The 27,433-nt window shown below is 35.5% G+C and overlaps 3 protein-coding genes and 1 pseudogene across 4 annotated transcripts; 1 reads left to right on the top strand and 3 right to left on the bottom strand.

Annotated features, from left to right (window-relative positions):
• Positions 1-4,818: 4,818 nt before the first annotated feature.
• On the top strand, positions 4,819-7,466 carry LOC7497534 (LOB domain-containing protein 4). Its single transcript, XM_002304548.4, has 2 exons — positions 4,819-5,231; positions 6,729-7,466. Exons 1-2 carry the CDS (start codon positions 5,055-5,057, stop codon positions 7,062-7,064), a joined length of 513 nt encoding a protein of 170 aa, XP_002304584.1. The 5' UTR covers positions 4,819-5,054; the 3' UTR covers positions 7,065-7,466.
• A 567-nt stretch (positions 7,467-8,033) lies between these two features.
• LOC18097066 (photosystem I reaction center subunit III, chloroplastic-like) lies at positions 8,034-9,519 on the bottom strand (annotated as a pseudogene).
• A 133-nt stretch (positions 9,520-9,652) lies between these two features.
• LOC7497532 (cyclin-T1-4) lies at positions 9,653-17,035 on the bottom strand. 2 transcript variants are annotated; one of them, XM_002303666.4, is made up of 7 exons: positions 16,864-17,035; positions 15,775-16,103; positions 13,546-13,627; positions 12,958-13,092; positions 11,729-11,904; positions 11,491-11,642; positions 9,653-11,124 (listed from the first exon to the last, which is right to left on the bottom strand). In XM_002303666.4, the coding sequence occupies exons 2-7, from the start codon at positions 16,002-16,004 to the stop codon at positions 10,115-10,117; spliced, it is 1,785 nt and encodes a 594-aa protein (XP_002303702.3). In that variant the 5' UTR covers positions 16,005-16,103; positions 16,864-17,035; the 3' UTR covers positions 9,653-10,114. The 2 variants fall into 2 exon arrangements, with proteins under 2 accessions (XP_002303702.3, XP_024453110.1); XM_024597342.2 differs by lacking the exon at positions 15,775-16,103 and having other exon boundaries at positions 16,864-17,031.
• Positions 17,036-17,827: 792 nt separating this feature from the next.
• LOC18097065 (vacuolar sorting protein 3) lies at positions 17,828-25,779 on the bottom strand. The gene is made up of 14 exons (XM_024597340.2): positions 24,537-25,779; positions 23,782-24,057; positions 22,928-23,124; positions 22,685-22,826; positions 21,581-21,853; positions 21,420-21,492; positions 20,946-20,994; positions 20,552-20,840; positions 20,286-20,341; positions 19,845-19,913; positions 19,620-19,731; positions 18,956-19,045; positions 18,475-18,645; positions 17,828-18,381 (listed from the first exon to the last, which is right to left on the bottom strand). Exons 1-14 carry the CDS (start codon positions 25,653-25,655, stop codon positions 18,289-18,291), a joined length of 3,009 nt encoding a protein of 1,002 aa, XP_024453108.2. The 5' UTR covers positions 25,656-25,779; the 3' UTR covers positions 17,828-18,288.
• Positions 25,780-27,433: the final 1,654 nt, after the last annotated feature.

Here is a 27,433-nt window from a genome sequence, read left to right as displayed (position 1 = left end):
TGGGGTGGAAACGGTGATGGTGTTGGATAGACTGATTCTAATGCTGGTGCAAGTTTTACGGGAGAAGATTTTGATGAGACTACATGTAAAAGTTCTTATAAAGAGACTCTGATTAATTAGTGCAGCCCTTGATATTCCTGTGGAAGAGGAGCAAGAAGTTATTTGGTTTTAGGAGGAATCCGATGATGATGAGGATGATCGTGAAGAATGTCCTCCTATTCGTTTATCGTCTAGCCATATGAAACGAAAAGGAAAACCTTAGGAACCAACCCTCGTAGTCAAAATTCTAGGGTCGGAATATAGGGTACAAATTCTAGTCTAATTTAATAAATCAATGGAATCTCAAGAAGGATTTTGTCCTTGTCGAGTTGTGTAACGGGTACTACCTTGCTAAGTATCTTTATGATGAGGATTATAATGACCCCGAATGGTGTCTGATCATATCTTAACGGTCCTGGAATGGCATCCAAATTTCGATCCTTATAAAGCTTCCATTGATAAAGATATGGCGTGGCTCAGAATTCCCAGGGTCCTGGTGTAATATTATGATAAGTTAATCCTCACACACTCTAGGAACAAGCTAAGGTGTAGAATTCTGGTCGACGAGAACAATGAACTTAGCACTAGAGCAAGATTTGCTAGGGTTAGTGTTGCAATCAATCTGAATGAACTTGTGAGATCTACGATTAGAATATTGAGGCGTTGAATTTGGAAGGCTGAATATGAAGAAATTTATTTAGTCTGTTTTGGATGCGAAATGTATGGGCATAAAAGGAGAATTGTAGTCATGGTGAGATCGATGATCATGAGCCAAATATGGAAGGACCAGTGCCTCAACCTGCTCATCCCACAGTTGAGCAAACTTTGGTGATGATTCGATCGGAGTTGATTTGTTTTATGAGAAAAAGTAATAAAGCCTAAAAAAGGCACAAACCACAGCCCATAAGGACACATGTAAACAATTATACGATGGGTACTTTATGTGAGGACATTACTGTGTCTATTATAGCTGAAACTAAAAATTGTTTTTCAAGAGTGTCACTCCTTCATTTTAGGGTTACGATGAAGACATGTAGTTATATATTGTAGATGAGGTGCAACAGAGACTTATCGGCTGGAATATTGATAAGCTTTCTGTAGCAGGTTGAATAACTATTTTTCAATCAGTGTTGACTTCCTTGCTATGTATACTATGCATTCGGCTTGTTTACCAAAGGGTACGTACTTGTGAAGCTATTGAGAAGATTCTTAAGAGGTTCACATAGGGTGATGCGAAAGATGCTCGCAAAGTCCATTTAGTTTAATGTAATGGGATTTGTAAGCATGAAGAGTTTTGTGGATTGGGAATAAAAAAGCTTGGCTTTATGAATGCTGCCTCTTGTGAAGCTTTGATGGGGTATTTTGTCTGGTCAAAATCATTCATAAACTCAAAACAAAATATGTTTGGGAGGATGGTATGCCTATTAGCATAGCTGCTGCTTCACCATTATGGATCAGGGCAATCTGCAAGATCTTGTCTTTAGTTTTGAGTAGTGGTGCTTGACTTAATTTCGAGTAATGGGATGACAACTCGATTATGGTATGACGATTTGATAGCAGGGTTTGATTCTAAGCTGGTGGATTGTGATGTTGGTATTATTTCTGAGGAACAGCGCTTAGTTGGACTGTTAGTCGGTTTATTGATGATAATGGACAGTGGAATTGGTCACTGTTTGATCACTTACTTCCGATTGAGGTGGTGTTAAGGGTGGCAGCTACTTTCCTTCCTCGTCATGATCGTTCAAATATGTTTCAGTACCCAAAGCTCCATCTTTAATCTTCATTTTTTTTATTGCATGGTCGGTTTGTTTGGAGGGAACTGGTAATCAGGTATCTTTTAATGCTGGATATTTTGATAGATGGATTTACATGAATCTCACCGGTGATTATGGTAACTAAGGTGTGGATATATAATACTGCCACTGTGTTTGGAATTTCAGTTTGAAAACTTCAGAAATCGCAAAAATTAACATAAAAAAATGGGTTGCAACAAAAAAAAATAGATATTTTTGTTTATATAATCTTAAAAAAAAATTAAATAAGAAGAAGGATACTGAAAGATTGAGTGTTGAGGTGGCCGGATTTATAATGATATGACCTTGATTTGTGACAAAATAAGAGGAATGTTGTTTTTTGCATAAAAAAAAGAAGAAGAAGATGAAATGGGGGAGGGAGAGAGAGGGTCATCTCGCAGGTTATAACTTAAATATTGCCAACGGATTTTTCAATGGAAGTTAACAATGATACTTTTTCATCAATAATTATATCGACAATATTGACATGTTAGATTTACCGACGGAAATATCAAGAAAACACCTACCTAATTTTTTTTCATACCTTGAATTTTATCGGTAATTTTCTCGGTATTTACTGATAAAATTTTCTATTAATAAATACCAACAAAAACAATGATGTCACATTTCATTGGTAAATATTACTATAATTTAATAACAATATTTTTTATATTTATATTTAACAATTTTTTGATAATGATTTTTTAAAGCGAATACATATGATTCTCGTCATGATAATCTTGGTTGTGTAGTTGCAAAATGTTTGATTCATGATGGTGTTATTCTTAAATGAGTCTTGTCGAAATACATATGTTTAATTAAAGGAAATGACACAAAAAAAAATAGATAACAAATATAATCAACACAAATTCTATTAAAATAGTATCATCATATATAATTAATTTTAATTCAAAACTTTTATTATTAAATATTTTATCTACAAATAATTTACTGAAATACAAGTTAAACAACTTTATTTGTATTAGTATTAGGTCTATCTTTAAGAGGAAAAAAATCCTAATAAATAATTATAGAGTTATTCTATTATTTCTAAACTAAATAGGAAAAATAAAATTATAAAGTATAATATTTGATTTTCTAAACTAAATAGGAAAAAAAATTAAAAACACCATAAATGAAAATATTTTTCTAAACTAAATAGTAATGAAAATAATTAAGGAAATAAATATTTTTTCCTAAGAATCCTCCAACATTAGTCTCCTTAGAGAGAATTTGTTCTTGAGTTCAATTTAATCTTGTCTTGATTTTGTGGATATTCAATCAAGACTTTTCAATCCCTTTTCTTTATTTACTTTCAGTAAATAACAATTTTAGATATAAACTTTATTCTTTTCATGTTAAAATTTACATAAGAACTAATAATTAGCAAATTATTTCTCTTCCAATAAATTCTAAAGTAATAAATTGCAAATCTTAAATTTGCTTAGTCAACATGTGTTGTATACACATAACCCTTGAACAAGCTATCTTTGTAATAATAGTAAGTTTTTAATTAAAAAAATTAACATAGCCTAAATCAATAATTTTTTTATTAAGCACTTTTTATGTTCTCATTGCACTCAATCTCTAACTTATTAACGATAACATTATTGATAATATCATCATTGCTATTAATATCATTATTTATACTAATCATTATCAATATAATTATCATCAAAATAAACATTATAAATTGATGAATAATATTAATATATATAACTCATTATAAATGATATTATTAAAATCTTTACTATATTTATCTTGATCAAAAGGCTACCATCTCTGCTCTCGTCCCTAAAACAGGTTTTTAAAGTTGGTCAAAGATTAAATTAATTAATCTTCCACCATAAAATTTCCAAATAGGCTATCCTCGTTCAAAAAGGAAAGCATATATAAAAAAACTGTATATTTTATTTTCCTATTTGGCACCAATTCTACAAATTAACAATACACTAAAACATGCGGAGTTTTAACTGTAGCAAATTTTATTATGTACTCTTTCATAAATCATTATGGATTGAAATAGTTAATTTTTTAAAAAAATTAATTTGATCCTCGAATTTGTTTTTCATAATTGAGTTTTTTTTAGTCTGGATTTGCATCCAATTGCATGTTTTTCAATTTTTTTTCAAAATTATCCCCGTGAGTTTAGCAGGACAGTCTAAGTTAACTCAGGTGGATCAAATATTTTTTCATCTCAATATTACATTAAAATATCGTTAAATTCATGGTTAAAATGAATTTGCGAAATTTGTGCTTTTAATGTGGTCATGTGTTATATTTGTTTTCTTTTACCAAGGAATTAACCCAAGAATGGTACGATACTTGAATGAATCTTGTTTTTCTATCAAGCAATCTAAGACCAAATTGTGCTGGTAAGAGAGTTTTAATAGGGTTTTGTTTTGTTTTTTTTTTTTACCATAACTGTAATAAATTAAGAAAGTAAGATGAGGTGTCTCGTACATTATAGTCCAAAGATCAACAGAGCTTTGATGGAAAACAAAGATAAAGAACAGACACATCCCATTCGCTAGCTGCATCATGGTGATTCGTGAATCTGTTCAAATACGTGAGAGGGCCCACCAGAAAAAACATCATTGCATATCTTTAACTGTCAAAAGCATGCCTTTAACCATTCCATTTTCTGCCGTATTATAATTACTAATGCTATCATTAAGCTGCTGTGTTCGCTCTCCAAGCTTAATCGGAGGTGGTGGTAAATATATAGGTTGTTTTCTTTTTTATTTCTCTTGAGAAAAGAAATCTTATGAATATATCGATCTAATAAGAGAGATTTGGAAATCATCCTCGTATATAAAAAATTGTTGTAAAATAAAAAACCAAAAAAAGAAAAAGAAAAAAGCGCCAAGGGATGTCACAATTCAAGAGATGTTTCTTGTCGACCAGAAAATCACCGCTTCCTTTCATGGGACCCATCTCAGATGGACTGGCTTTGCTTATAAAACCACCGCTCCCTCCCCTCTACTTGACCCCTCCCCCCCCCCTCCCCTCTACTCTCTTATCCTTATCAGAGCTCTCTTTTGCTACTTTTTTTTTAGCCCCTACCTCTTCTACTCTATATATAGCATATATCCTTGTCTTTTTAACCATCTAGCTTGACCTCCTTGTCCTTTCTCTGAGGCCAAAGTACCTTATGCGAGTTTGCTCACAACAGTAAAGATTGTTGGGTTTAGTGTTAACTTGGAAAGGACCTTTGGCACCATGAAGGAGGGTAGCAGGAAACAAGGTGCACCCTCACCATGTGCAGCATGCAAGCTTCTAAGGAGAAGATGTGCCCAGGATTGTGTGTTTGCCCCTTATTTTCCAGCAGATGAGCCCCAGAAGTTTGCTAATGTGCACAAGGTTTTCGGTGCTAGTAATGTCAACAAGATGTTACAGGTTGGTTCCTGTCTACCTTTACTCTTTAATCTTTATAGCGCTTTTAAAGTCTTTATCTTGCAGAAAATGAACTTAAGGGTGTGTTTGGAAGCAGCATCTTGGTCACAGAAAATGACTTCATTACACTTCGATTGAAGCACTTGAAACCAAACTCTTGAACTCTAATGAAGTCATTTTTTACATAATTTTGGGGTACCCATTTTCTGCTGAAGTTGCTTCCTTAATTTGATGCCCAGATTGGTGGTCGTTTGTTGATTTTTCAAGTCTGCACAATAAATACTCGTGAATTAGTAATTAGGCTTTTATGTCGATTCTTATAATTTAAAGAAAGAGCTTAATTCTATAGCAATTGAGAGATGCACTTCTTTGATGGAATTAGAAGAAATCTAGAAGAAAAAAAAAGAGGTTAAATGATCGCTAATTACAATGAAGTGGGTAATCCATCTACATGATAAATGTGGTTACCCTCCTAATTCTTCATTGGAAGGGTTAGAGGTAATCGTTTTCCTCCTTCCATCTCTCAAATTATTAGTTTAAACTTGGGTTGTAAGAATATGGGAGCACAGGCAGGTTCTCGTAAAACCATGTTAGAGGTGGTTTTGCTTTCTACAAGTGGTTGGTTCTATGTGGTTTTTTTTTTCAAATCAAGACTGTTTCTTTGATTTCTAATGGCACTCGATGATCTTGATAATTGAGGGATGACTAGAATCTGGGATTTCTCAAAATGACCCCCGGGATCTTAAACTCATATTATCATCTACAAGGAGAGGGGCACCAATGCCATTTCCGTAAAGAGGTTGGATTTTATTTTTTTTATTAAGGTAAAGATTTTTATATATAAAAAAAAAATCGGTGCACGAAGGAAGCTTGTAATCCCAATAAGAAATGGCACAAAAGTGACAGAGACGGGCACCCAGAAAGAATCCAAAATAGAGAAGAATGGAGCACCTTGTAATTGACTGGATGAAAAACCACAAGAGAAATATACATATATTTACTAATTTCTATGCATACGGCAGTATAAATGACTCCTGCATAATGTAATCATGATATCATGTGCACTTGTCCAATGTTTATTTTATTTTCTTGGTGCAAGAGAGAAGAAAGCTAGTGCCTTAGGAAGGCCACCCTGACAACAGTCAGCCGGCAACAATGACGAATACCTGGAGGGGAGGGGAGCCTGTCAAATCAAATTAACAAGGGCATAATTCAATTGTAAATCGCATCTACCTTTGTTTTACCAAGTCAATAAGTTCATTGAATGATAAGAGAGAATGGAGAAATAATTGCATGAGAAATGGTCATCATGACTTTATAACACAAGATAGTGGATCATGCAGTCATTTCACAGTGAGTCAGCATGATTTATGTTGATATATAATTTAACTTCATGCCTTGTAAGGCAGGTTCACTTGATATATTTGCACTGAAATGACTGAGGTTATGCCCATTCTCTTTCCAGGAGAGAAGTAAACGGTCTTCCTTTTCATTTTCCAGGAACTACCAGTGCACCAACGAGGAGATGCGGTTAGCAGCATGGTGTATGAGGCGAATGCCAGGGTGCGCGACCCAGTCTATGGGTGTGTGGGTGCTATATCGTCTTTACAGCAACAAATTGATGTCCTGCAGACCCAGTTGGCACTGGCTCAGGCAGAGGTGGTGCACCTCCGAGTGAGGCAGACAGCAACTCTATCAAACCATGGGCCACCTCCTGCTAGCCCTGGCAATAGTGGGTCGCCTTCCTCTAGGCTCATGGGGTCCCAAATGAAGCCCATTTTTGACATGGAAATGGTGGACCATACCAGCTTGGGAGAGTCAATGTGGTCATGCTAGGGTCTGCATGCTACCTTTTTATGTCATGCCTAGCCTTCCTGCTACTATATCTAGGTTGATTTTGTCTCCTGTGTTTTCAATCACCCCTTTCTCTTTTCCTTTTTTTAATCTTGATATCCTCCTCACTATATATCAATATGGATAAAGAGGTATAGACACTAGTAGTGGCGGTGGTGGTAATTACTATTGTGGCGGCGGTGATAGTAATAGCGATGTGGCAGTTGCTTTCAATTTAGGCTCTCCTTGCTTTCGGATTAACTATAATGTACATATAATTTAACTATATATATACAGTGAGTAATTAATTATATGCTGGTTGATTGTGGACTTTGTGGCTACACATTGGATGGAATTTCCGTGTAATCTCAGCGATATATTGACTTCGGTTCTGCTTTTCTTCCATGGTGCAATGTTCTTTACTCAGTTAGATTCTTAAATGATTTTGCCTTGTGATAATGTGTTGTATAGCTTGTTGATACAGAGACTTGAAAACGACTCAAGCATTGTTGATACAGACAGAGACTTGCTTTATCAAATCACGCTATTAGTAATTTGTACAATTTGTCTTCGTCCTCTGGATTGTTTGCTTCTAACTACTGGTGTAATCCATCATTGTTTACTAGTGAAGAAGGCGATTAGAAGCTACAAAGGCTATAGATGGGCCTCACATTTTATCTAGGGCTTTGGCCCACAGAGAGTATTTGTCGAACTGCAAGCTTTTGCTGTCGTGGGTTTCCATTGCTCGTAGAAGCAAGCCCTGGACTTGTATAATCCTGGTGTCCAATTTTACCCAAACTGCAAGTTGTTCTTCAATTTCTCTAAATGAAAAAAATAAAGACTTGGTTCATCTAATTTTTTATATCCTTTTCTTTTGTTGTTTTCAATGTAAGTCAAATAAGTTTGTTGGTTTCTGTTCTCATGAATTTATATTTAATGAAAGTATTTTCTTAATTTCACAAGAAAAAACCCTTTTGAAATAATAAAATCAATTAAAATAGAAATTGAAAAACTATGTTATGATCGTAAATACAACCTTATTTTTAGGTTTGAGAGATTTCAAATTTCATACTTTGGTGTAAAATTCACCCTTGTCTGGAACTCCCCCTCCTCATCAACAGACTCCCAAGAAATGCACCCCTCTTACACTCCTCTCCTTACCCTGTCCCTCAAATATATCTGTGCCAAAAAAAAAATGTTTATGGAAAAGGATTCTCCATCCATTTCTAATTTCTAAGTGAATCGAGCGTGATCTAAGTGATTATACAACTGTAGGAAAAGAGACTAACCTGGGTGGTAATTTAAACATCCTTGACAACAAGATCACCATTGACTAGCTCTCTGTAGGCAGAAACAGGCCAAGAAAAGCCTCTAAAGACCAAGCTAGTAGCCAAAGGCACATCAATAATGATCTCCTTCATTGCTGGCTTCTTCTCATCACTTATAGCAATCAAGTAACTCCTACCAACCCATCCAATCCATCCAACAATGTATAACAACTAAACCCCCGGTGTAATAAACTCTCCCCAATGCCTTTGGTCACCACTCACTATCAAATGAGGCAGCCCATCTGACCCGCATAGCAACCCTTGTTTCCCATAGTTGTCAAATCTTCTTTCTGTCTTCTCAATTGTAGCTTTGATAGCCAAAGCAGGTGCACTGTCAGGTGCATAAAGTTTGAGGGAAGATTCTAGCTTTTTAATCTGCTGTTTCTCACGTTTGGCAAATTGTTTGGACTCTTTGCATGGGGTTAGGCCGGAGATATCAGCAACAGCTGGTAGTGGAGCTGATAAGAAGAGGATGGAAGAGAGCGCGAGTGCAGCAGAGAATGCTTGGAGTGGTGATGATGATTTCCCTTCTGTTGATGGAGTTTGTGATGCTGAACATACAATCATGGATCTTGGTTTTGTTGGGGTCACCTGAGAAACCCCAAGTTTTGGCTTCAACATGGAGAGGTTGTTTTAGTATTGTCAGTGACCATTTTTATGTCTCTTCTTTTCCCGCTTTCTTTCTTAGGGATCTAGCGTTCTTTCTTTTTTTCCCGCTTTCTTTCTTAGGGATGTAGTGCGTTAGATCAGAAAGAAAGAAAGATAGTTGAAACAAGGAGCATTGAATGAAGAGAGTGGAGAGATAGCTGAGTGAGGAGGCTGAGGTGGACAGTTGTCATTGGTTAGGAGTGTTTTGCTGTGGGTATCAGCTCCTCTGGCTATCTATCCTTCAATAACTTTTGGATAAGAGACTTGCCAACATGGCTAGCGTATTCACCTACCTATCCGTGCAGCAGTTGATGAGCACATTTCTTTTTAGAAATCCCTTTGGTTAAACGGATGAAATTTTCTGGGAAGTCGTTCAGGGAAAAATCTTCCTGTCGAATTGAAGGACACCTATTTCAGGTTACCGCGGTTCATCAAGCACCATCAAGAGCTAGAACCCATGGTCAATCCCATATATAAACTATCTCAAGTTTTTTCCACGTTGATCAAGAACTACGTTGAAAAACCATGGCCTTAGGAAACTGATACTCAAGAGGGATTGTCAGGGGTTAAGAAGCTCTCATCTAACTTGGGAGAGGGGAGAAAATACTCAGAAACTTGCATATCAAAATTTACAAACCATCCATTCAAAACCAAGTATTGAAACATGACTCGAGTCCATAACTGATAGCTCTTGATTTACATGTGGATTATGATTTGGACTTGTTCAATAATCTCGTGTCAAAGCCAACCAAGCAAGTGAATAAGAGTAGATCAATCAATAAACCCAGAATGATATGAAGCAGCAAACAGCATTTCCAGACTTCCAGTCTAAATCTCAACATTAAGTGAATAAATATGACAGCTTTCATTTCTTTCTTTTTCCTTTCCTTTCCTTTCCTTTTCTTTTTCTTTTTTGGGAGGCTCTGCCATTTTCAAAATTTGAAGCGTCCCGTTCATTATCATGTATGAAGACATATGCCATACAGGCAATCCAAAATCAAACTCATACAAAGCAGTGTTCAGCCAGGATCATGCTGATCACATAACCAAAATACAAAGGGAGCCTTAACATTTACCTCACAAGTGATTATCTTGAGAATGCCTTCTGTGCTCCCTGTCCACATAACCACTTTTGCCCATCTTGTGTCCATCTTCTATGGTATCGCGGTTGTGATTCGGTATATAATCATGCCGCCTCTTTCCCTCTGACTGCCTTTCTGCTGGGCTCCCTTTTCTTTTTCGGCCATTCAGCACGGGAGAAGCATCATCTAACATTTCCCCTTCTTCTACATATTCTGCTTCCAATCCCCGTGATGACTGCCCTTTCATGATCATGTGGTTTCCATCCCCAATTTCTGCATGATCATTATTAGACCAGCTCTGTCTTCTCTCTCGTTTGATTTTCTCATCCTCAGCTGCCAACTCAACCCCATCTTCTAGTTCCCTTTCAATAAGATCATCCTCGTCCATAATATCCTTTTTTCGTGTCGTCTCCCCTCGAGATTTCTTCCTTTTCTCAAGTGCTGCCTTCACCTTGTCCTTGTCTATCATCTTAATAGCATCTTTAGGGGACTGGTTAACTGGGCCTTCTCGAAGATCTAAATTTCTACCAACTATGCTGCTGGACTTGCGCGATACAGCATCATCCCTCCACTCTCCAGCTTCTGCACCCTCGTTTCTCCCTGCAGTTCTTTTTTGGTCTTCTTCCCCTATTTGCTCTGCCTCATACCTGACCTTATTGGGGTCCTCTCTAGTGATTTCCTTGTGGGAGACATGCTCATGGTGCTGATTGTCTCTAGTTTCTACCTCAACCTTGTGATCGGTAATAACACTCTCAGTTTCTCCACTCCCATTTTCATTATTTTGAGTATGGGTGTTTCTTGGTGGTCCCACGTTGATATCTTGGCACACAGGTTCAGGGGCTGCTCGTGACGATGTCTGCTTTGAAACATGGTCCTCACTTACAGCTGGAGTTCTAGTCAGCAGTCGATGCCCTGACCCACCCCCAGCACTTCCTTCTACCTCACTCCCCTGTGATTGGGGCACTCTGTTTTGCTCATATAACTCCAACATTTGATTGCTAACCTCTGCAAACAAATCAACCTTAATGATACAACAAAATATCCAAATGCATATTGAGTAAATAAAAGACTCAAGAGGACAGCCAATCAACACCAGCAGTGACCGTGGTGAGTAAATGGGCAGGCTATAATAAGAGCAGCCCATATTCTCTTCTGGTTACCATCAAAGTAATTGCATAAAAAAAGATACCTAAAATCATCTCATCAGGGTCAAAGCTAGAATCATCCGATCAGGATCAGTTCTAGCAAAATATCATGGGTCAAAGTGCTGCTATGATTTTGTGCAGCACTAGTAGTGTCATGAGGTTTTTTGAAGACTGTCCAATTGAGTCCATACAAGTCTTACAACAAAATTAAGGGGAGGGAACCAACCCTCCAACTGGCGTGGGGTGACATCAAATTCTTGCCACCAGACCTTCTCACCATCCGATGGAAGCTTCACTTTGAGGAACTTGGCAGCAAGGAAAATGGCACCTGCCGCAATGTGATGGGGCTTAAATTGCAGGCAGAGCGAAGTCCTCAGCCTGCATGCCGCTTTCCAGAGTGTGAAGAAAAGAGGAGAAAGCATTGCATTTGATTATTAAGAGCTCAAAAAGGACATTATGCATACCCGTCATTGACAAAATTCCATGCAACTTGAGCAAGGGCATTTTGTGCAACCTTAAATTTCTTTATTGCTTCAACTAGAGGTTTGTAAGGGTGATGAACATTGAAGTCAAAACCCAACGTGGCAAGTACAACCCTCTCCCCAATTAAAATAAGCTCTTTCTGTTGCTCATATACTTCCTGCATGATAAACGTTGATCAATGGGTAAGCTTTAGAAACTCCATAGTTACTGAAACCGAGAAGGAAAAATTCAAGGAGCATACAAGGCAGCAGGGAGATTATTTGCCAATGCTCGGCAAATGAAAAAAAGAGGATTCTGAGCAAGGTTTTTAATTCAAGAGAAGCATGGTGATAAAATTCTGAAAAAGATCTGTACAACACCCACTAAGCAACTTTTGCCAAGTAATTCCATGTACTTTGGCAATATAATTCACCATGTGTCATATATGATAAACCAGTCTTTCAAATGTGAACTATAATGTCAAGGTACTGCTCACTAACAACCATGTTTGGTTATCTTATATAAGGCATGAAGTAGAATTAGTGGGGTGCAAATTTATGTTCTAGAGATGGGGGTGAGGGGGATGGACAGCAACAACTAAGATATGGGCAGGAAATGCAGTGAAGAGAGACTGGGGTTGTTCAGAAACATAGTAATACTCCAATAGAAAAAAGAAAAAACTTTTCCAGTATTTCAAATTTCTACTAAGTTTGGAAAACACATTTTAGAGGTTCTCTGCAGTTTTCCTTTACAAGTTTTCCACTGTTTTCCAAATAAAGAAAAAACATGAACAATACAATTTTTCTTTTATATACAAGCACCTTTTTAGCAATGTAAGAGATTCAAATTATTATTTTTGTAATTTTCATATTTAGGTAGTGTCATAAATTTTATTTTTATTATAAATCTAGTATGATTTTTTTTTTTTTTAGTTTACAATATAACTTTTCATGATAATTTTTAATTTGAATGGAATAAAATTAACATTCTACAATTAGATTATCATGAACACAAAATATTAAGATGACTATTATAAATTATTATTTTATTTTTTTATGAAAAATGAGAAATGAAGATGTTTTCCATTATTATATTGAAAAAAGAAAACTAGAATAGGAAAAGAAAACTGAAAATGGAAAAGGAAAATGAATACAACACCACAACTTGGCAAGAATCAGAATGATGCAGTGCACAAATAAGCTGGTCAAAACACCACTAAAATAAAGAAAACCTTTTGTTTGATCCTCTGGGCTGCAGCGGGATCTTTTTTGTGCATTATCTCATAGGAAACTACAATAACATCCTTTAGTGGACGAGGAGTCTCTTCCACCTTGCCAGCAAGGAACATGCACACAGTTGCTACAGTCTGCAAAGTAAAAACAAAAAATAAGAGATGGATGGTGCATGTGAACAAATCAGTATGAATTTAAATTCACCGAATCTATTTTTTTTTTCCAGTCATTTTCCTTGAACTGGATTGATCTTGTTTTTTCTTAAATTATTTTACAAAATACATTCGCATCCAAAGTATCATTTGCAAGTCTCCATAGGTCCACATCTATCACATAAGAAAACGACCTAAGGTATTACCAACAATTTTCTAGTGACCAGCTTCTATTTCAAAAGATATTCTCACAACATTACTTTATGAGTCTCTATGACCTAAATCTATCACCCTTACATTTCTGTAAGGACATACAATACAATTCATATAGAGGTACAAAAATATCAGATTCAACAATTGATTCAATGCAAGCATTAAAGGTTCAAATGGTTTAGAAAGCATAAGCAATGTTAGTTTGAGCATCAATTGACTCACCCTTCTATCATTATTTGCATGTGATTGGCGAATGAAGAATCTGTGACAAAATATTATTGCTGTGGCTATGGTTACCTGGGGCCTGCACAAAAACAAAATGTTAGTTTCATTTTCCAATTGTTGTCTAGATGTGAAACAGGTATGCTGGACACAAAGCGGAAACCCCCCCCCCCCCCAAAGAAAAGGAAAGAACGAATGAAAGAAACACAGTTCAGCTAGGTAATCAATCAATTTCACAAGACAATGCCCCACCCTAAGAAACAGATGAAAACATTCATTTTGTAGCATAGTTTTATTTGCGCATGCTGCTGTCAGTTTTCCTTTTTTTAGACAAAATAAGAAACATAATTATTATAATAATAATAAATAAATAAAAAGAGCATGTAGTTACAAATTTGGGGAGCAAGCCATTCTCAAAAGTAGGATGAACAAGACAATAACCAAATTCAATTATTAAAAAGAAACAGCCACAGTTACAAATTCAGGAAACAATTCATTCTCCAAAACAAATACAGTAACCAAGGTCAAAAATGGAAGTGCACTCCTTACCTAGGAATATCAGTCCCCTAAAACACCCACCGAAATGCTTTCAAGATAAACAAGAAAATGCTTCACTTTCAAAACACTAATTCTAAAATTCTAAGGATAACATCAATGCACAACTTGGTTTGCAAGCACATAAATATACAACCCTTGACAGATCAGAGATAGCATTTCAATCTATCAAGAAAGCAGTTGATGGGTCCAGTATATAAAGCAATAATTGAGATTATCAACAGCATGGATGAGTTCTCCAAATTCTATTCTCATAATTCCTTTCACCAACATCCCTCCATGCAGACAAAATGAGAGTTCACTGATGAAATCATTGCAAGCAAGCAATGGCATCAATAAATGGAAGTGACAGGCAGGAGCATGCAAAGGAAGGTGGTATAGGAGTTTGAAAGATCACATTGCATCAAAAAGGCCACGATTTCCCATTCAAAATTGTAGGGGTCATGATTATTGATTCAAACTTCTTCACTACTACCTCCAATGCAATATTGTAATGACATCATACCACATTGATCAATTAACTACTAAATGGCCCTAAATCGTGTGAGTGCACACACTTGCCCTTCATTGTTTCAGTAATCCATCACACTCTCCCCCCAACTAATTTGCAATTGAAGCTCAGTGCTTGTTGTATCACATCCTCTCTCTCTCTCAATAAAGTATGTCATAAATAAGAGTTGATATTTCAATTGTCTATCACATTCTTTAATTGCAAAAGATTTCAGTATCTTTAACAGGGAAAAAAAAGAACAAAGAAAATTTTCTCCCATGGATCTTCCTAACAGCACTCTACACCAATACATCAAATATTACCCCATGTGTCACTTTCCATAACATATTTCCATAACCTCAACAAATTGGTGTGACAGGATTTCATTCCTAAAAAAACCTTCACCAACACGTCCCACATAAAGTCCAATGATTATTGAGTGATGGATAAGACGCAGATCATTAGAATTCCACTTCCCCCTATATTTCTAAATGATAACCATTTCTCAAAGCATTCCTTCTTTCTAGAATGCTCAAGTGACATGTTACAGTCTAAACCTGAAGAGCGCTCATATGCCTTGTTATTATATACATTAATTAAAATTAAAGGATATAAATATAGTGCTTGAGATAGAAATTCTTGAACCATGATAGAGCTCTCAGATTAACCATGATGAGAATTTCCCTATGCACATCAGCATCAAAAGTATCCTACAAAGTATAAATTTACAATTTAAAAATTCGTTTTATTTTAAGAAAGCTAACCAATTAACCATTTTAAATAAAAAAAATCATTAAAAAAATTCGAAGGATTCCTCTATTCTTAATAATCATGCATCAACAATCTAGAAGCACCAGGATTTACACTTGACCTACCATATAAAATCATCAAACATGATAATACCCTGCATATGGTCAGAGGTAGTGCTAAGAAATATCAAGTGAATACTAACAAGAACTAATATCCACTTGCGTTATCGAATTCCAAGTTTTTTTTTAATTTTATGTATAGTAAGCAAAACAGAACACTTTGCATCTCCCTCGATGTAAATGATGGTGCAAAAAGCAAAATGGAATGGAAATTGACCGCAGCATCAGACTAGATTAGAACACTACCGAAAAATTTGTCAACAAGTCAGTAAAAGAATGAAAAAAACAACAATATACATATATACATGAACTCACACTTTCAATCTCATGCCAAGATCCTGCAAAAACGTGCAATATGATTTCCGTAGATATGTCTCTTTCTTCAAGTCAATATTATCTCTTCTTGATGGGGAATTCTCTTCTATTTCTTTCCTTGAAAAATACCAACGATCCCCTTCCTCTGGCCTTTCTTGAGAACTCCTGGACGGCCCGCCCTCGGAATTCCCATAATGTGAAGATTCCCCAGGTAACAATAATCCAGCCATAGTTTTCCAATTTCAGGATAAGACAAACAAGATTCGACTACTATGTCGAGAACTAGTCTTCTATCACTTCATCACCAGCAAGCATTTTATAATTAAACCCTTCACAAAAATTAAATCAGTTCCAACCCCATGAACCAGATACACAACCAATACCAAAAAAAAATTGAAACTTTTCTTGAGCTAAGCTACGTAAATAAATAGCACTTAATAAACCATATAAAAATGCCTCATATCGTATTTGTGGAAATTTTATGTCTTCTATCCTTCTACTTTCTCTTCCATTTAACCTGTTGAGAATTCCATGTGTAATAACAAAAGGAGAAATTTTGCAGGCGATTTCTATTCTAAATTCTTTTTTTATCAACTAATTCAACATACATTGTGACAGAGACAACAGATTGAAAAAGGCAATGTCGCTTATAAACAGTGTAATTATTCTTACTTCTTTTTTGATCCATTCATTCAGCGGGTTGTGACAGAGACAGCAGATTGAAAAGCACAATTTCGCTAATAAACAGTGTAATAGACACATAGCAACCCCAAAACCTAAAAATTGAATATTTTATTGAGTTTAGCAAAGTAGACAAGTGACACTTGATGAAACAAATAACAGCGACCCAATATGAGCTTTAATAGCAAGAGATTTCATAGCTGATCCAAGTTAGGGTTTGTTGATCCATTTTAGGTGAACCCTAAAAAATTCAACAGATTTGAACTCAACACTTCATTTTGCAAAACGTAATCGTAATTTCTTCACAAAAAAAAGACGAGGCAAATCAAGATCGAACTAATAATTTCTAGGGTTTGAAGGAGAGAAGAAAAGGGAAATAAATAAATAAGATACAGAAATCCGACTGACCTGCGGGAGGGAGAGGGAGGGGAAAAGAAAGCCTTGCTTGCTGGAGCGACGTCGTTGGTGGCGTTCTTCGTCTTCCTGGCTTCGCGGCTTAGGCTTTTTGAGGGTTTGCTTGTGTTGTGTGTGCGCGTCTAGTACTGTAAAACGTGGGAGAGCTTGGGGGGAGCTAAATGATGGGATTTTTTATTTTGGGATATGGCTCTAAGTGCATTTGTTCATTTTCATTTTAGTCCCTATACTTGTTTTTCTTTCCAAAAAAGGAGGTTTGTTATTTCCATTATAGTCCTTCTAGTTTTTCCTTATAAAAATACATGCTCTGTAGTCTGTTCCTTTTTAACTGGATCATCATATCCACAGTGGCTTTACTGATACAGTAGCAGTGATGCATCTTTTAGCATTCTTTTAAGCTTTTTTTTCTGGTTGAAAATACTTTTTGATGTTCAAGATAATATTAGTTTTTTTTTCTCTGAGAAAAAAACTACACCTAAGTCATCTTCGCAGTTCTGATTAAATACAAATTAGGATTCAAATCATTTTTTAGAAAATGATTTTCAACGATTGAAGATTTTAGTAACCAATAAATCACTTATAAATAACGGGCTGAGAGAATGATTACAATAACATATTGTTTAGAAATTAAAAAAAAAAAAACAAAATATTTATAGTTTTTCAAATTTCGTGAATTTAAAGGCAGGCCAAAGAATAAGAATTTGCTTTCGGATTTTATCAATGCATCAAGGACAAATGCATTTTAGTGTAATAATATCTGTTTTTAAAAGTATTTTTTATTTGAAAATATATTAAAAAAATAATTTTTTAAAAAATAATTTTAGCATTTAAACATTAAAACGATTCATAAACATAAAAAGTTACAAATGCGTTCCAAGACCTCTTCGAAGGCCTTCCAATTCCAAAGGCAGGGTAACAGTTAGCACACTTGAAAATATGAATACAGTGGACAACCGTGAGATGTAATTCAATGGAATTTCTCAAACTTCAAAGCAATCTCGGCTCTAACCAGCAGGCAGATAAGAGGAGATCAGTAAAAAAATATTGTGACATCAACAGAGTACACGAAGAGCAATTTATTACAACAAGGTTAACCAAACCACTCATTTTCTGAAAATTGGAGACCACCAACCTTTAACTACCAGGGAGTCTATATAGAGCTCTCCATTAGGCAAGCTACAAATGAGCTTCATCATTACCTACTTCCTTTACCAGGAACGAGGTTTTGTAGTTCAAAGAGCATGTTCCTCCTGTACGAGAAAGGGGAAGCTCCCCACTCCTCAACCCAAAATGAAGGGAGAAGAAAAGGAGCAGCTGCAATGACATCTGTGTCTCAAGTCAGTAAAGTATGACTGTCAAGAACAGACACCACCTTCGTAAACCATCTTTCTATTCTGATACACAAAAACCATTTCTAGATTAGCGTGTCACAAGCCAACCTGGCTTGATCAGTGGATCTCGCTTGAAGTCATGACCTGTGACAGAAGTGGACTCTCCCAGTCGACGGAAACACTGCAAATATAGCATGTAGATTATAGGTTATGTTATCTTGCTTCCAAAGCCCCCATGGAGTTTTTGTTAACGAAAAATATAGCAATGACCAACCTTGTAACAAACAACAGTGTCATCTGGGTACATTGCAAACAGTTTGGTTCCTAACCGGGCATGACAAGAATCACAAAGGCTCTCATCATTTATCTGTACATGCCGCGATCTTTCCTCCAATCTTGCAAGTTTTGCGTCAACATTTAGAGCACGGGACAGATTATGAACAATCTGAAAAGTTAAAGAGAAGTTTAGACAATATAGACAATGGAATGTAGAACAAACCACAAAACGTTGTTCTATTCTTTTCTGAGACATGTTCTAAAGGGGGGTTCAGTAGAATATAACACAGTGCGGTATGCTATAGTGCTATTTGACTCTCTGCATGACTATGAGCATTACATGTTTTCAGATGGGAGTGGTTCAACCAAGCTAATAGATCCAATAAAGCAACTAAGAGGGGGAAAAAAAAGCCTGAAGGCTCATGTTGGAAAAGGCTATTTGAATAGGTTTTTCAGTAACTTTAAGTAAAAAATCTTACTTGTCCTTGGCGATGATGGTGAAGCCGAGCCCTCAACATTCTTAGTATTGTATCTGAGGCAAGTTGGAGGGGCATATCTGGGGACAGTGTCTGCAACAAAAATTAATCTCTCAACAAGAAACAACAATGAAACAAGAACTTTGCAATCAATCCTACAATTCCAGCCAAGGAAATGGGTATCACATAATGCCATGTTGCAGCATCTCTCCATAAAAGGGAATAATATCAGTAGATCCTGAAGAGTATTGATTATGATTTTATTGTGGATCAATAGGTCTTTAGTTAACACAGGCTTGGAGACCAGAGGAGGTCAGAGAGACAACCCAACAGGAGCAACTATATTAGCATGACAACAAATTAGAATTCACTTTCGTTATTTTAAATACATCCAGACTAGATATCATTCATTCCCGCATTTAATGGTAGCTGAACATTATATATATAGCTCTGATAGAATTCTTACACGTGGAGGCGAATAACAGATATAAAATATAAGAAAATGTGAACATCTTAAGTATAATGTTGGCTTTTCTCCCTGCTAGAGTTTCAAAATATTGAGAATAGCTTGCTTAAATTTTTAAACTCGAACGCAAGCCATTAAGTAAAAGTTGTCCTAGAATGCATGTGCTACAAAGAAAAGAATGAGGATAGGTGGATTTTCTACCTCTAGAACTTGCAAAGGATCCAGTAATTCTCCATGATTATGCAGAAGTCGAACGGCAGCGTTAAACATGGGCTCTTTACCATTTTGTGGATCCAAATACATATCAAGTAACCTGAAGAGATCACATCACAGAAAGTGAAAGGCCAGTAGTAAGAATATTTATGTGTTTCTGTTGGGGAAAGAGGAGAAAATAAGGAAAAAAGAGAAGAGCAAAAAGAAACTAACTGCATATAGGCATCTGGTCTTCCAATCTCTGCACAATACTGTTCAGCAGCTTCACTGTCCTCCAGCTTCCTGAGAGGGCAATGAATGTTATTTAAAATACACACAATTTACGATCAACCAAAGCAGCAAGGAGACAGAGAGAGGTATCTGTGAAACAACAGCCTCTTTAATTCAATTTAGTAATGAGCGGCTAATAACCAACAAAAACCACGAGAACCATGATATATATTACACATTTTTCTTGCACAAGAATATTTGAATAGTAGAGAAATATATAATGAAACCACTATTAGTGAATGGAATGATGAAGTTTTCTCAAAGCCAATACATATATGTCAGCTGAAAACCCTCTGATTCTTCCCTAGCCACATAAATTAAGATTTGAAAAAGCTGGCAAACAGTTCCTGCCAGTAATATTCAGAAAGTAATGTGCAGGCTTACAAGGCCAAAATTTGCAGCACCAAAGTCTCTTGCCCTAATTTTCTGTATAGAATCGCCTGTCGAAAAAAATCAAAACTTGAATCAGCAACTGATAAGCAAAACTTGCTCTTTCTGCCATATAAAAGCATTGATGCCATTCATACTTTCCTTTTTGGCAGAAAGATATAAATGGCACAAATACTGATGGGGGGGGGGGGGGGGGGGCGCGCTTGATAATGATCAATTAAGTACAATTAAAAACCGTGTGACAAAAGAGATCCAACGACCTTTTCCAGCCAAAGCTCTGATCCCTCAATCAAGTCAAGAACATCTTCCGGATCATACAAGTCTGATGACTGTAAGAATATCTGCAACCTTTCTCGTACAGGACTTTGAAAGATTGAGTTTCCTCCAGGATCAGAAATTTTTGTTTCCTCCAGCCTTCCATCATCAGGTTCCTGGGAGGTACTTTGCACTTCAAAGGTTTCAATTGCTGACTTTGCAAGTGAGAGCGCGTATAGCGTGTGGAACTGTGTGTCACCAGAGTCTTGATCTTCAATCAACCATTGGAGATACCTGCAGAACGCAATCCAAAGGCAATTGCAGGTCATATGACCTACCAAAAACCAATCATTTGCATAGCTCTGGAGCTGCAATTTATGGAGTATGTGGTGGGCATACCTTTGGAGAATTTCAACCTTTTTTGGATCAATGGCAGCAATTATTTCATCTGCAATGAGAGAATTGAAAGGGCAGATTCACTTTAGGAAATATAAAAAAAAAAATAGTAACTATCATGAACTTTCTTGGCAGCATAAAACTTATCAGCTTCATATCAAGTTAAATGGCATAATATACACTGATCCATGCCATTGCAAATTTACAAGATGTTAAATCTATTCATTTTACAAAATGTTTCACGAAAATAAATTGAGTAACATCACAAACTAAGTGGACTGCAAGAGCTACCTAGTATATGAATAAAACCTAGAAATTTGCTAAAATTCAATTAAACTTCAAAGCTTAGAATACATTCATGATGGTAGTAGATTCACCAGTGAGATGCCATAGAGTAAAATAAGCGAAATTCTTAACTAGCAAGTAGTAAAGACCCAAAACTCACAGTGAGAGTATTCTCTGAAAACCAAGGCCTACCTGGTGAAAGCTGGTCTACTCTTTTCTCTGATGTCAAAACTTGAACTGTGAGTAATGGGTTAACATCTGCAATCTAATAAGATTTCACCGAATTGTGAATTTAACAGTCAGCTTCAAAATTCTGTAAAAACATAAAAACACCAACTTCAAATGCTACATACCCATCCAAGATGTTGCAAAACCAAATCCTGATCAGACAGCTCCTCAAGAATTTTTGATGCCTCAGTTGCAGCAACCTCTCTGCCAGAAATAACATTTGTATTGCCATCCAGAAACTCATGCTCCCGAGCAGGATCTTTCCATAGACCAGAAGAATAATTTTTTGCCAAAATGCGCCATATGGTAAGAGCCTTTGAGCTCATCCCTTTACTTGCATATAAGAAGGCGAGAGTCCGTAAATGCCCAGATTCATCTAACAGGGTTTCTAACTCCTCCTGCACTGCCCATGGAAGTTGTACGGTCATCCTTCAAGCAAGCTCCTGACAACAGCCCCTCTGTTTTGCAATGCATTGGAATACTAAGATTCCGCAGACTACCATTGACTTGAGGCTTATGAACTATTTAGTTTTGACTTCTAGCTACCAGTTATAGAATTTAAAACCCAAAGCAATTGGTTGGTTTGACTGTTGCCATCAATAGACTGCTCCTTTTACAAGTTTTATATAGTTCCAAAATATCTTCCATAAAATACACCTTCAGTGTAATCTATAAAAATCAACCAACATTGACAAAAACAAGACATGAGACTGTCTACTTTGAGAGATGAATTGCACCTGACTTCATCTAACAAGTAAACTTCAGAACAAAGAAAAGATGCAAATATTTTCTTCACTTGACATTTTGTTAAAAGGATCAACATTGAACTGCATTGAGGAGACATACATGATCCAACCAGCTAACTGGAACTGATGCTTATTTGAGTTTAAATGAATTCAGCTGAGAGATAGGCCATGCTTAAAGAGAATAGAGGGAAAATAGAGTAAAGAAGAATGGATCCCGTGCAACAACATAAAGCTTTTTTTTAAGATTCTTAATATCGATTCAAATTATGACTTCTTCTACCTTAATTATACATCATAGGAGTAACCACGAACCTTAAAGCCAAGTGGTCACTCTCTTCATTGATTTAAAATTTGGTTTATGCACATGACAGTAACTGATTCATCTGATCATCTAAACAACCCATTACCAGTATAAAAAAAAAGTAAAAACTTTGTAGGGCAAAATTATTTTATCAACTCCAGCAAAGAGAAAGTGGAGCATACCACGATACAGCTGTTTCCAGAAGATGCAAGCTTTTCCATATCATCAATGCGGTTTAGGGCTCTATAGAGGTACATTAGAAGTGTGTCAACTCCCTCTTTCACTGACAAAGTCAATTCTTTTTCACGAGAAACCTCAAGATATCTGTAGTTACAATAGGAGGGAGCAGAAATTGAAAGTTACAAGCTAATGACAGAATGCAAAAGCTATAACATGTAAACCTTTCAAAGCAAAGTCGTAAACACCTGCTCATATTTTTTATTGCCAACTCAAGTAAATCAGCTCTAGTTGGTGGATTCAAAAGAAAATCTTCATCGACTGTAGTATCTACACCTGCCTTTTTAAGGAAAATAGCTCTTTGGATAGCCATCAACCCATCATCTACAACATCTTCAAGAGGAGCAGGGGGAGGATGCAAACCCCAGTATCGGTTCCTAGGAACCTGAAAGGGTGAGTTCAATGTTATGATTTAAAAAATGCAGACAATTCAACATAAGTTTAACGTACCCTGCTCAAACAAAAACACAATAAAACAGGACATATACACAAATATACAGTCTTAGAATCTATTGCAAATCCATACACAATCTTAGAAACAATTGCTTATTCATTTAATATCACAATCAAATGATAGCATGTCACCATCCTGATCAGGTATACCCAGTCACCAGCTAACCAACAAGTGTATGGTTCCACAAATGCAAACAAATATTGCACCATTTCAAGATTCCACTTCCAATCCTTTTCACTCAGCATGCTATTTCTTTGGCTTTAGAGGTTATGGTATATATGGTTCCTAAATTCAAATTCAGTGAACTACTTAAGGCACAGTTACCCTATTACCATCAATATTCATTTTTTGCTTGTGGCTACTCATATAAAAGAGTGGAAGGGAAGAGGACGAAGTTCAAGAGTTTGGCATCTGTAGAATGCATAGTATGCTAAAGGAAATGAAGAAAGATCCCATGGCTGATAAATGATTTATCCTTGGGGCCATGGAAATTAATGAAACTAAAGGTAAGCATATGATCCATCTCTTGTCAAATAAAAAATACTGACAAGGGAATAGGTCTTGCAAAATGAAACTGTAAACACATACCAGCAGTGACCAGCGATTTGGGTCTCGCATTATAAATGGAAAAACTTCAGAAGGTTGCATTGTCTCTGACTGCAGAAAGTGGTTAACTGCTTCCTCGAAATGCAAGTCAAAAAGCAGCAGGAACCCTATTTGAGCATGAACGAAGGATAGCATTTCATTAGATATTTCACCATCGCTCTTAAGCTCCTCCACCAAGGAGACGGCTTCCTTAAAGTTTTTCTTTCTCAACAGATCTTTGATTTGTTCTTCAGTAGGTACTCTCCGGTAGAAAATAACCTGGCAATATTCAAGATGAAAGAGCAAAATCAATAAAATTTCTTTTTAAATAAACTTACTCCAGAGGCATATGGATTGTTCCTAACCAGGACACGAAATCTTAAACAAGTATTTTATGCCACCAATTTCATAAATCTCTTAACAATCAGCTTGAAATCTAAACAACTCGCATCTTAAAAATGTACTAGGTATGCAAGAACAACATCGCTTACAAGAAAAGAAAGCCTCGGGGTTACTTTTGAAGATGCTTTCTGTCCTAAGGTCCAAATGATCAGCTAAGCATTTAACTCTGAAACTCAGCTCAACACAATTAATCTATATGAGCACAATGATTAACAGTCCACAATTCAGCTTAAATAATTAACAAGTAAACCTGCCAAAGAACTAAGAAGCAACATGCATAAAACTAAGGTTTGTGTCCAGACATCAATAAAGATGCAGCGATACAATATAATCAAAGAGATAACAAGTTCACACACCTTGGTGGGCGTCGCAACAGCAACAAGTTTCCCATTTCCACTTTCCTCATCCGCAACAATACATGGCCCAAATCCTTCACTACCAAAACTAACAGTCTGTACACAACCACCCAATTTCTTATGATACAACTCCATCTTCCCATCCCTCACAACCATTACATAAGAAGCCAACTCCCCAACAGAATCTGGACCCTTACGAAACACCAAACTCCCTCCAACTGGCTGCCCATGCGCATCAACAACAATCCCAACATTATCCACCAACAACAACACCTTCTTTTCTTTCCACAACAACTTGAGCAATGGCAAACAAGACACATCAGGCAATGTAAAAATCACCCCACTTTGGCCCGTAATGCACGAAAACAAACTATACCCGATGACAGTGCCAACAATTATGGAATCATTGATCCAAACTAATGTCTTAACCCCGTCAATACACTGCATTTCTTTCAAAACCATCAAATCAACTTCCTTGTCATTCTTCCCAACTCTAAGCTCTATTAACATCAATTTTTTACCAACCACAGCAGCAAAAACATAATCACCCTCAATTTTTTGCACAAAATCTTTAACCCCATTAGCTCTAACTCCACCTCCTAATCTGCTCAAAATTCGAGAACTCGTACTCGCACCCTCCAAACTACTTAAACCGAGTAAATCACTACACTCCGATTCACTACTCTTAACTCTCTTAGTGATAAAAGAAACCCCTTTCAAAAACCCCAGTTTCCTAACGGGTTGAACCAAGCCCGAATCCGTCAAGAACAAAAATCCATCAGAGAGAACAATAACCTTTCCAGTCTCATCAAGCAAAAGAACCGTTTCTACAGCCGAGTCACCAACAGAAACGGATTTTATGAACGAGACGTTTCGAGAAGGAACATCAAAATCCAAAGTCGAGTTCGGATCTTTGGTGGAGGGGGTTTTGTCATTTGGGGTATCTGGGTTTATGGAGAGCAAGAGAAGGGAACCAGAAGAAGTGCCTAGGTAAATGAAAGATTGAGAATTCGTTGCAATGGATTTTATTGAAGTATGAGAGTGAAGGGTGGGATCGAAGGTGAGAAGTGGTTCAAGGACAGTTCGGGTGGTCGTAGGATCGGTGTTAGTAGTAGCCATGGAAATGGAGGAGGAGGAGGGACGATCTGTTTTTACATTTACAGAAAGGAGTTGATATTCTTACAAGTTTGTTTGGTGACTACCTAGCAAGCACGCCATACTATCCAGGAGGCATAGAGCACGTCTGGTTTAAAGTTTCAAGAAAAAAAATTGTAAGAAATTGATTTTTAAAAAAATTATATTTTTTTTATTTTTAAATCATTTTAATGCATTACTACTGAAAATAAATTTAAAAAAATAAAATAATATTATTTAAATATATATTTTTAAATAAAAATCATTTTAAAAAATAATCACAACTACAACACTTTAAAATATCTAAAACTATAAAAAAAATTAAAATTTTCAAAACACAGTTAGTTAGATATTAATGTTAAATGGTCACTTGTTTGAGGTGTTTAGCAAAGTTTTTATTTTGAAAAAAACATTAAATTAATATTTATATTAATATTAAAAATAAAATTAAAAAACTATTTTTAAAAGCATATTTAACCTCAAATCCATACATCTCTTATATTGTTTCCTTTTTTACTGTAGTGCAAAGAGTTTTTAAAATTAATTAAAAATATATTAATATTTATGTTTTTAAAAAGTTTTTTTTAGTTAAAAAATAATTTAAAAAAAAACCTTTACAAAAAAAATTGGAACGTGAAAATAAACACCCACTTCATCACGGTAAACTTCTAAGTTGTTTCCTTATTTTAATTTTATTTTGCCCTTTACAACAAAATATTTTTTTGAATGAATCAAACATCAGAAATAATAAAATATTTTACAAAATTATTTTTTGATAGAGGTGAGAATAAAATTTGATAGAAAAATAAATTAAAAATGATTCCGAATAAAATAAATAGCAATCAAGAGAATTAATATCAAATTTAAAATATTAAAAAATCATAGGAGTGAAATTAAAAAATATTTGTAATTTGATAAATTATTTATAAATTAAAAAATAACAAGGAGTTAAATTAAAAAATATTTGCAATGTTATAGCTTATTATAAAATAAAAAATAGTAATAAAGAGGATAACAACCAAATGTGAATAAAAAGAAAATTGATAAGGTTGGCGTAAAATTCGAGGGACTAGTGTAAAATCTAAGAAAGAAAGAGAATGAGAAGGAAAAAAATTATCATCAACATCAAATTAAAAATGATTATGATACATGCAACATATTATGGAGTAAAGAACATTGAGATCTTACAAATACTACTCTGGAAGGTATTGTCTAGTGTCCAAATAACTCCACACACGTTACCTAAACAACACAAGGTCCATCCAGAATAATTTTCTTGAATAACCTTTAAATATACTGTAAAATCAAAATAAAATGATCAAGAAACCTTTATAAGAGGGGAATATTGTTTTTGTTCATGGGAGTATGAAGGTAATTATATTATTTTGAAAAAAAATAAAAGGATTAAAATACCTTTTTAATTTTAAGGCTAAAATAATAACTTTACTAATAAAAAAAGAAAATAATAAATCTAACCCTATATAATGTGATAAAGATAATTGTTTTGTGGTAAAAAGACAATCTTCCTTTCAATGCATAGTTCAATAATTTTTTTTTCAATGGCAAATATGTATTTACACTATAATAGTGAATAGTATTCAAAGTCTTCTTGTAAAATAACTTTTTAAGGAGAATTATTGTTTTTGTTTAACATATAATTAGACTATTTTGAAAAAAAAAAAGAAGAAGGCTAGAAGATCCCGGCATTATATTTTTTTTATTTTAAGGCTAAAATAATAATTTTATTATTTAACCTTGTCATG

This window comes from Populus trichocarpa, chromosome 3 (assembly GCF_000002775.5).
Source record: "Populus trichocarpa isolate Nisqually-1 chromosome 3, P.trichocarpa_v4.1, whole genome shotgun sequence".
NCBI lineage: Eukaryota > Viridiplantae > Streptophyta > Magnoliopsida > Malpighiales > Salicaceae > Populus > Populus trichocarpa.
The sequence above is the reverse complement of the archived record's forward strand: the minus strand, read 5'-3'. Positions and strand labels throughout refer to the sequence as shown.

Bases quoted from the DNA above. Each gene is read 5' to 3' on its own strand.
- LOC7497534 (XM_002304548.4), top strand. From the start codon at position 5,055: ATGAAGGAGGGTAGCAGGAAACAAGGTGCACCCTCACCATGTGCAGCA. The intron at 5,232-6,728 runs GTTGGTTCCTGT...TTCATTTTCCAG, and splicing joins ATGTCAACAAGATGTTACAG to GAACTACCAGTGCACCAACG.
- LOC7497532 (XM_002303666.4), bottom strand. From the start codon at position 16,004: ATGGCTGGATTATTGTTACCTGGGGAATCTTCACATTATGGGAATTCC. The intron at 13,628-15,774 runs GTGAGTTCATGT...GTTTTTGTGCAG, and splicing joins CTTGGCATGAGATTGAAAGT to GCCCCAGGTAACCATAGCCA. The intron at 11,125-11,490 runs GTTGGTTCCCTC...ATTTGTTTGCAG, and splicing joins CACCCCACGCCAGTTGGAGG to AGGTTAGCAATCAAATGTTG.
- LOC18097065 (XM_024597340.2), bottom strand. From the start codon at position 25,655: ATGGCTACTACTAACACCGATCCTACGACCACCCGAACTGTCCTTGAA. The intron at 19,914-20,285 runs GTAAGCCTGCAC...TTGCCCTCTCAG, and splicing joins GTGCTGCAAATTTTGGCCTT to GAAGCTGGAGGACAGTGAAG. The intron at 19,046-19,619 runs GTAGAAAATCCA...TTTTTGTTGCAG, and splicing joins ATCCTTTGCAAGTTCTAGAG to ACACTGTCCCCAGATATGCC.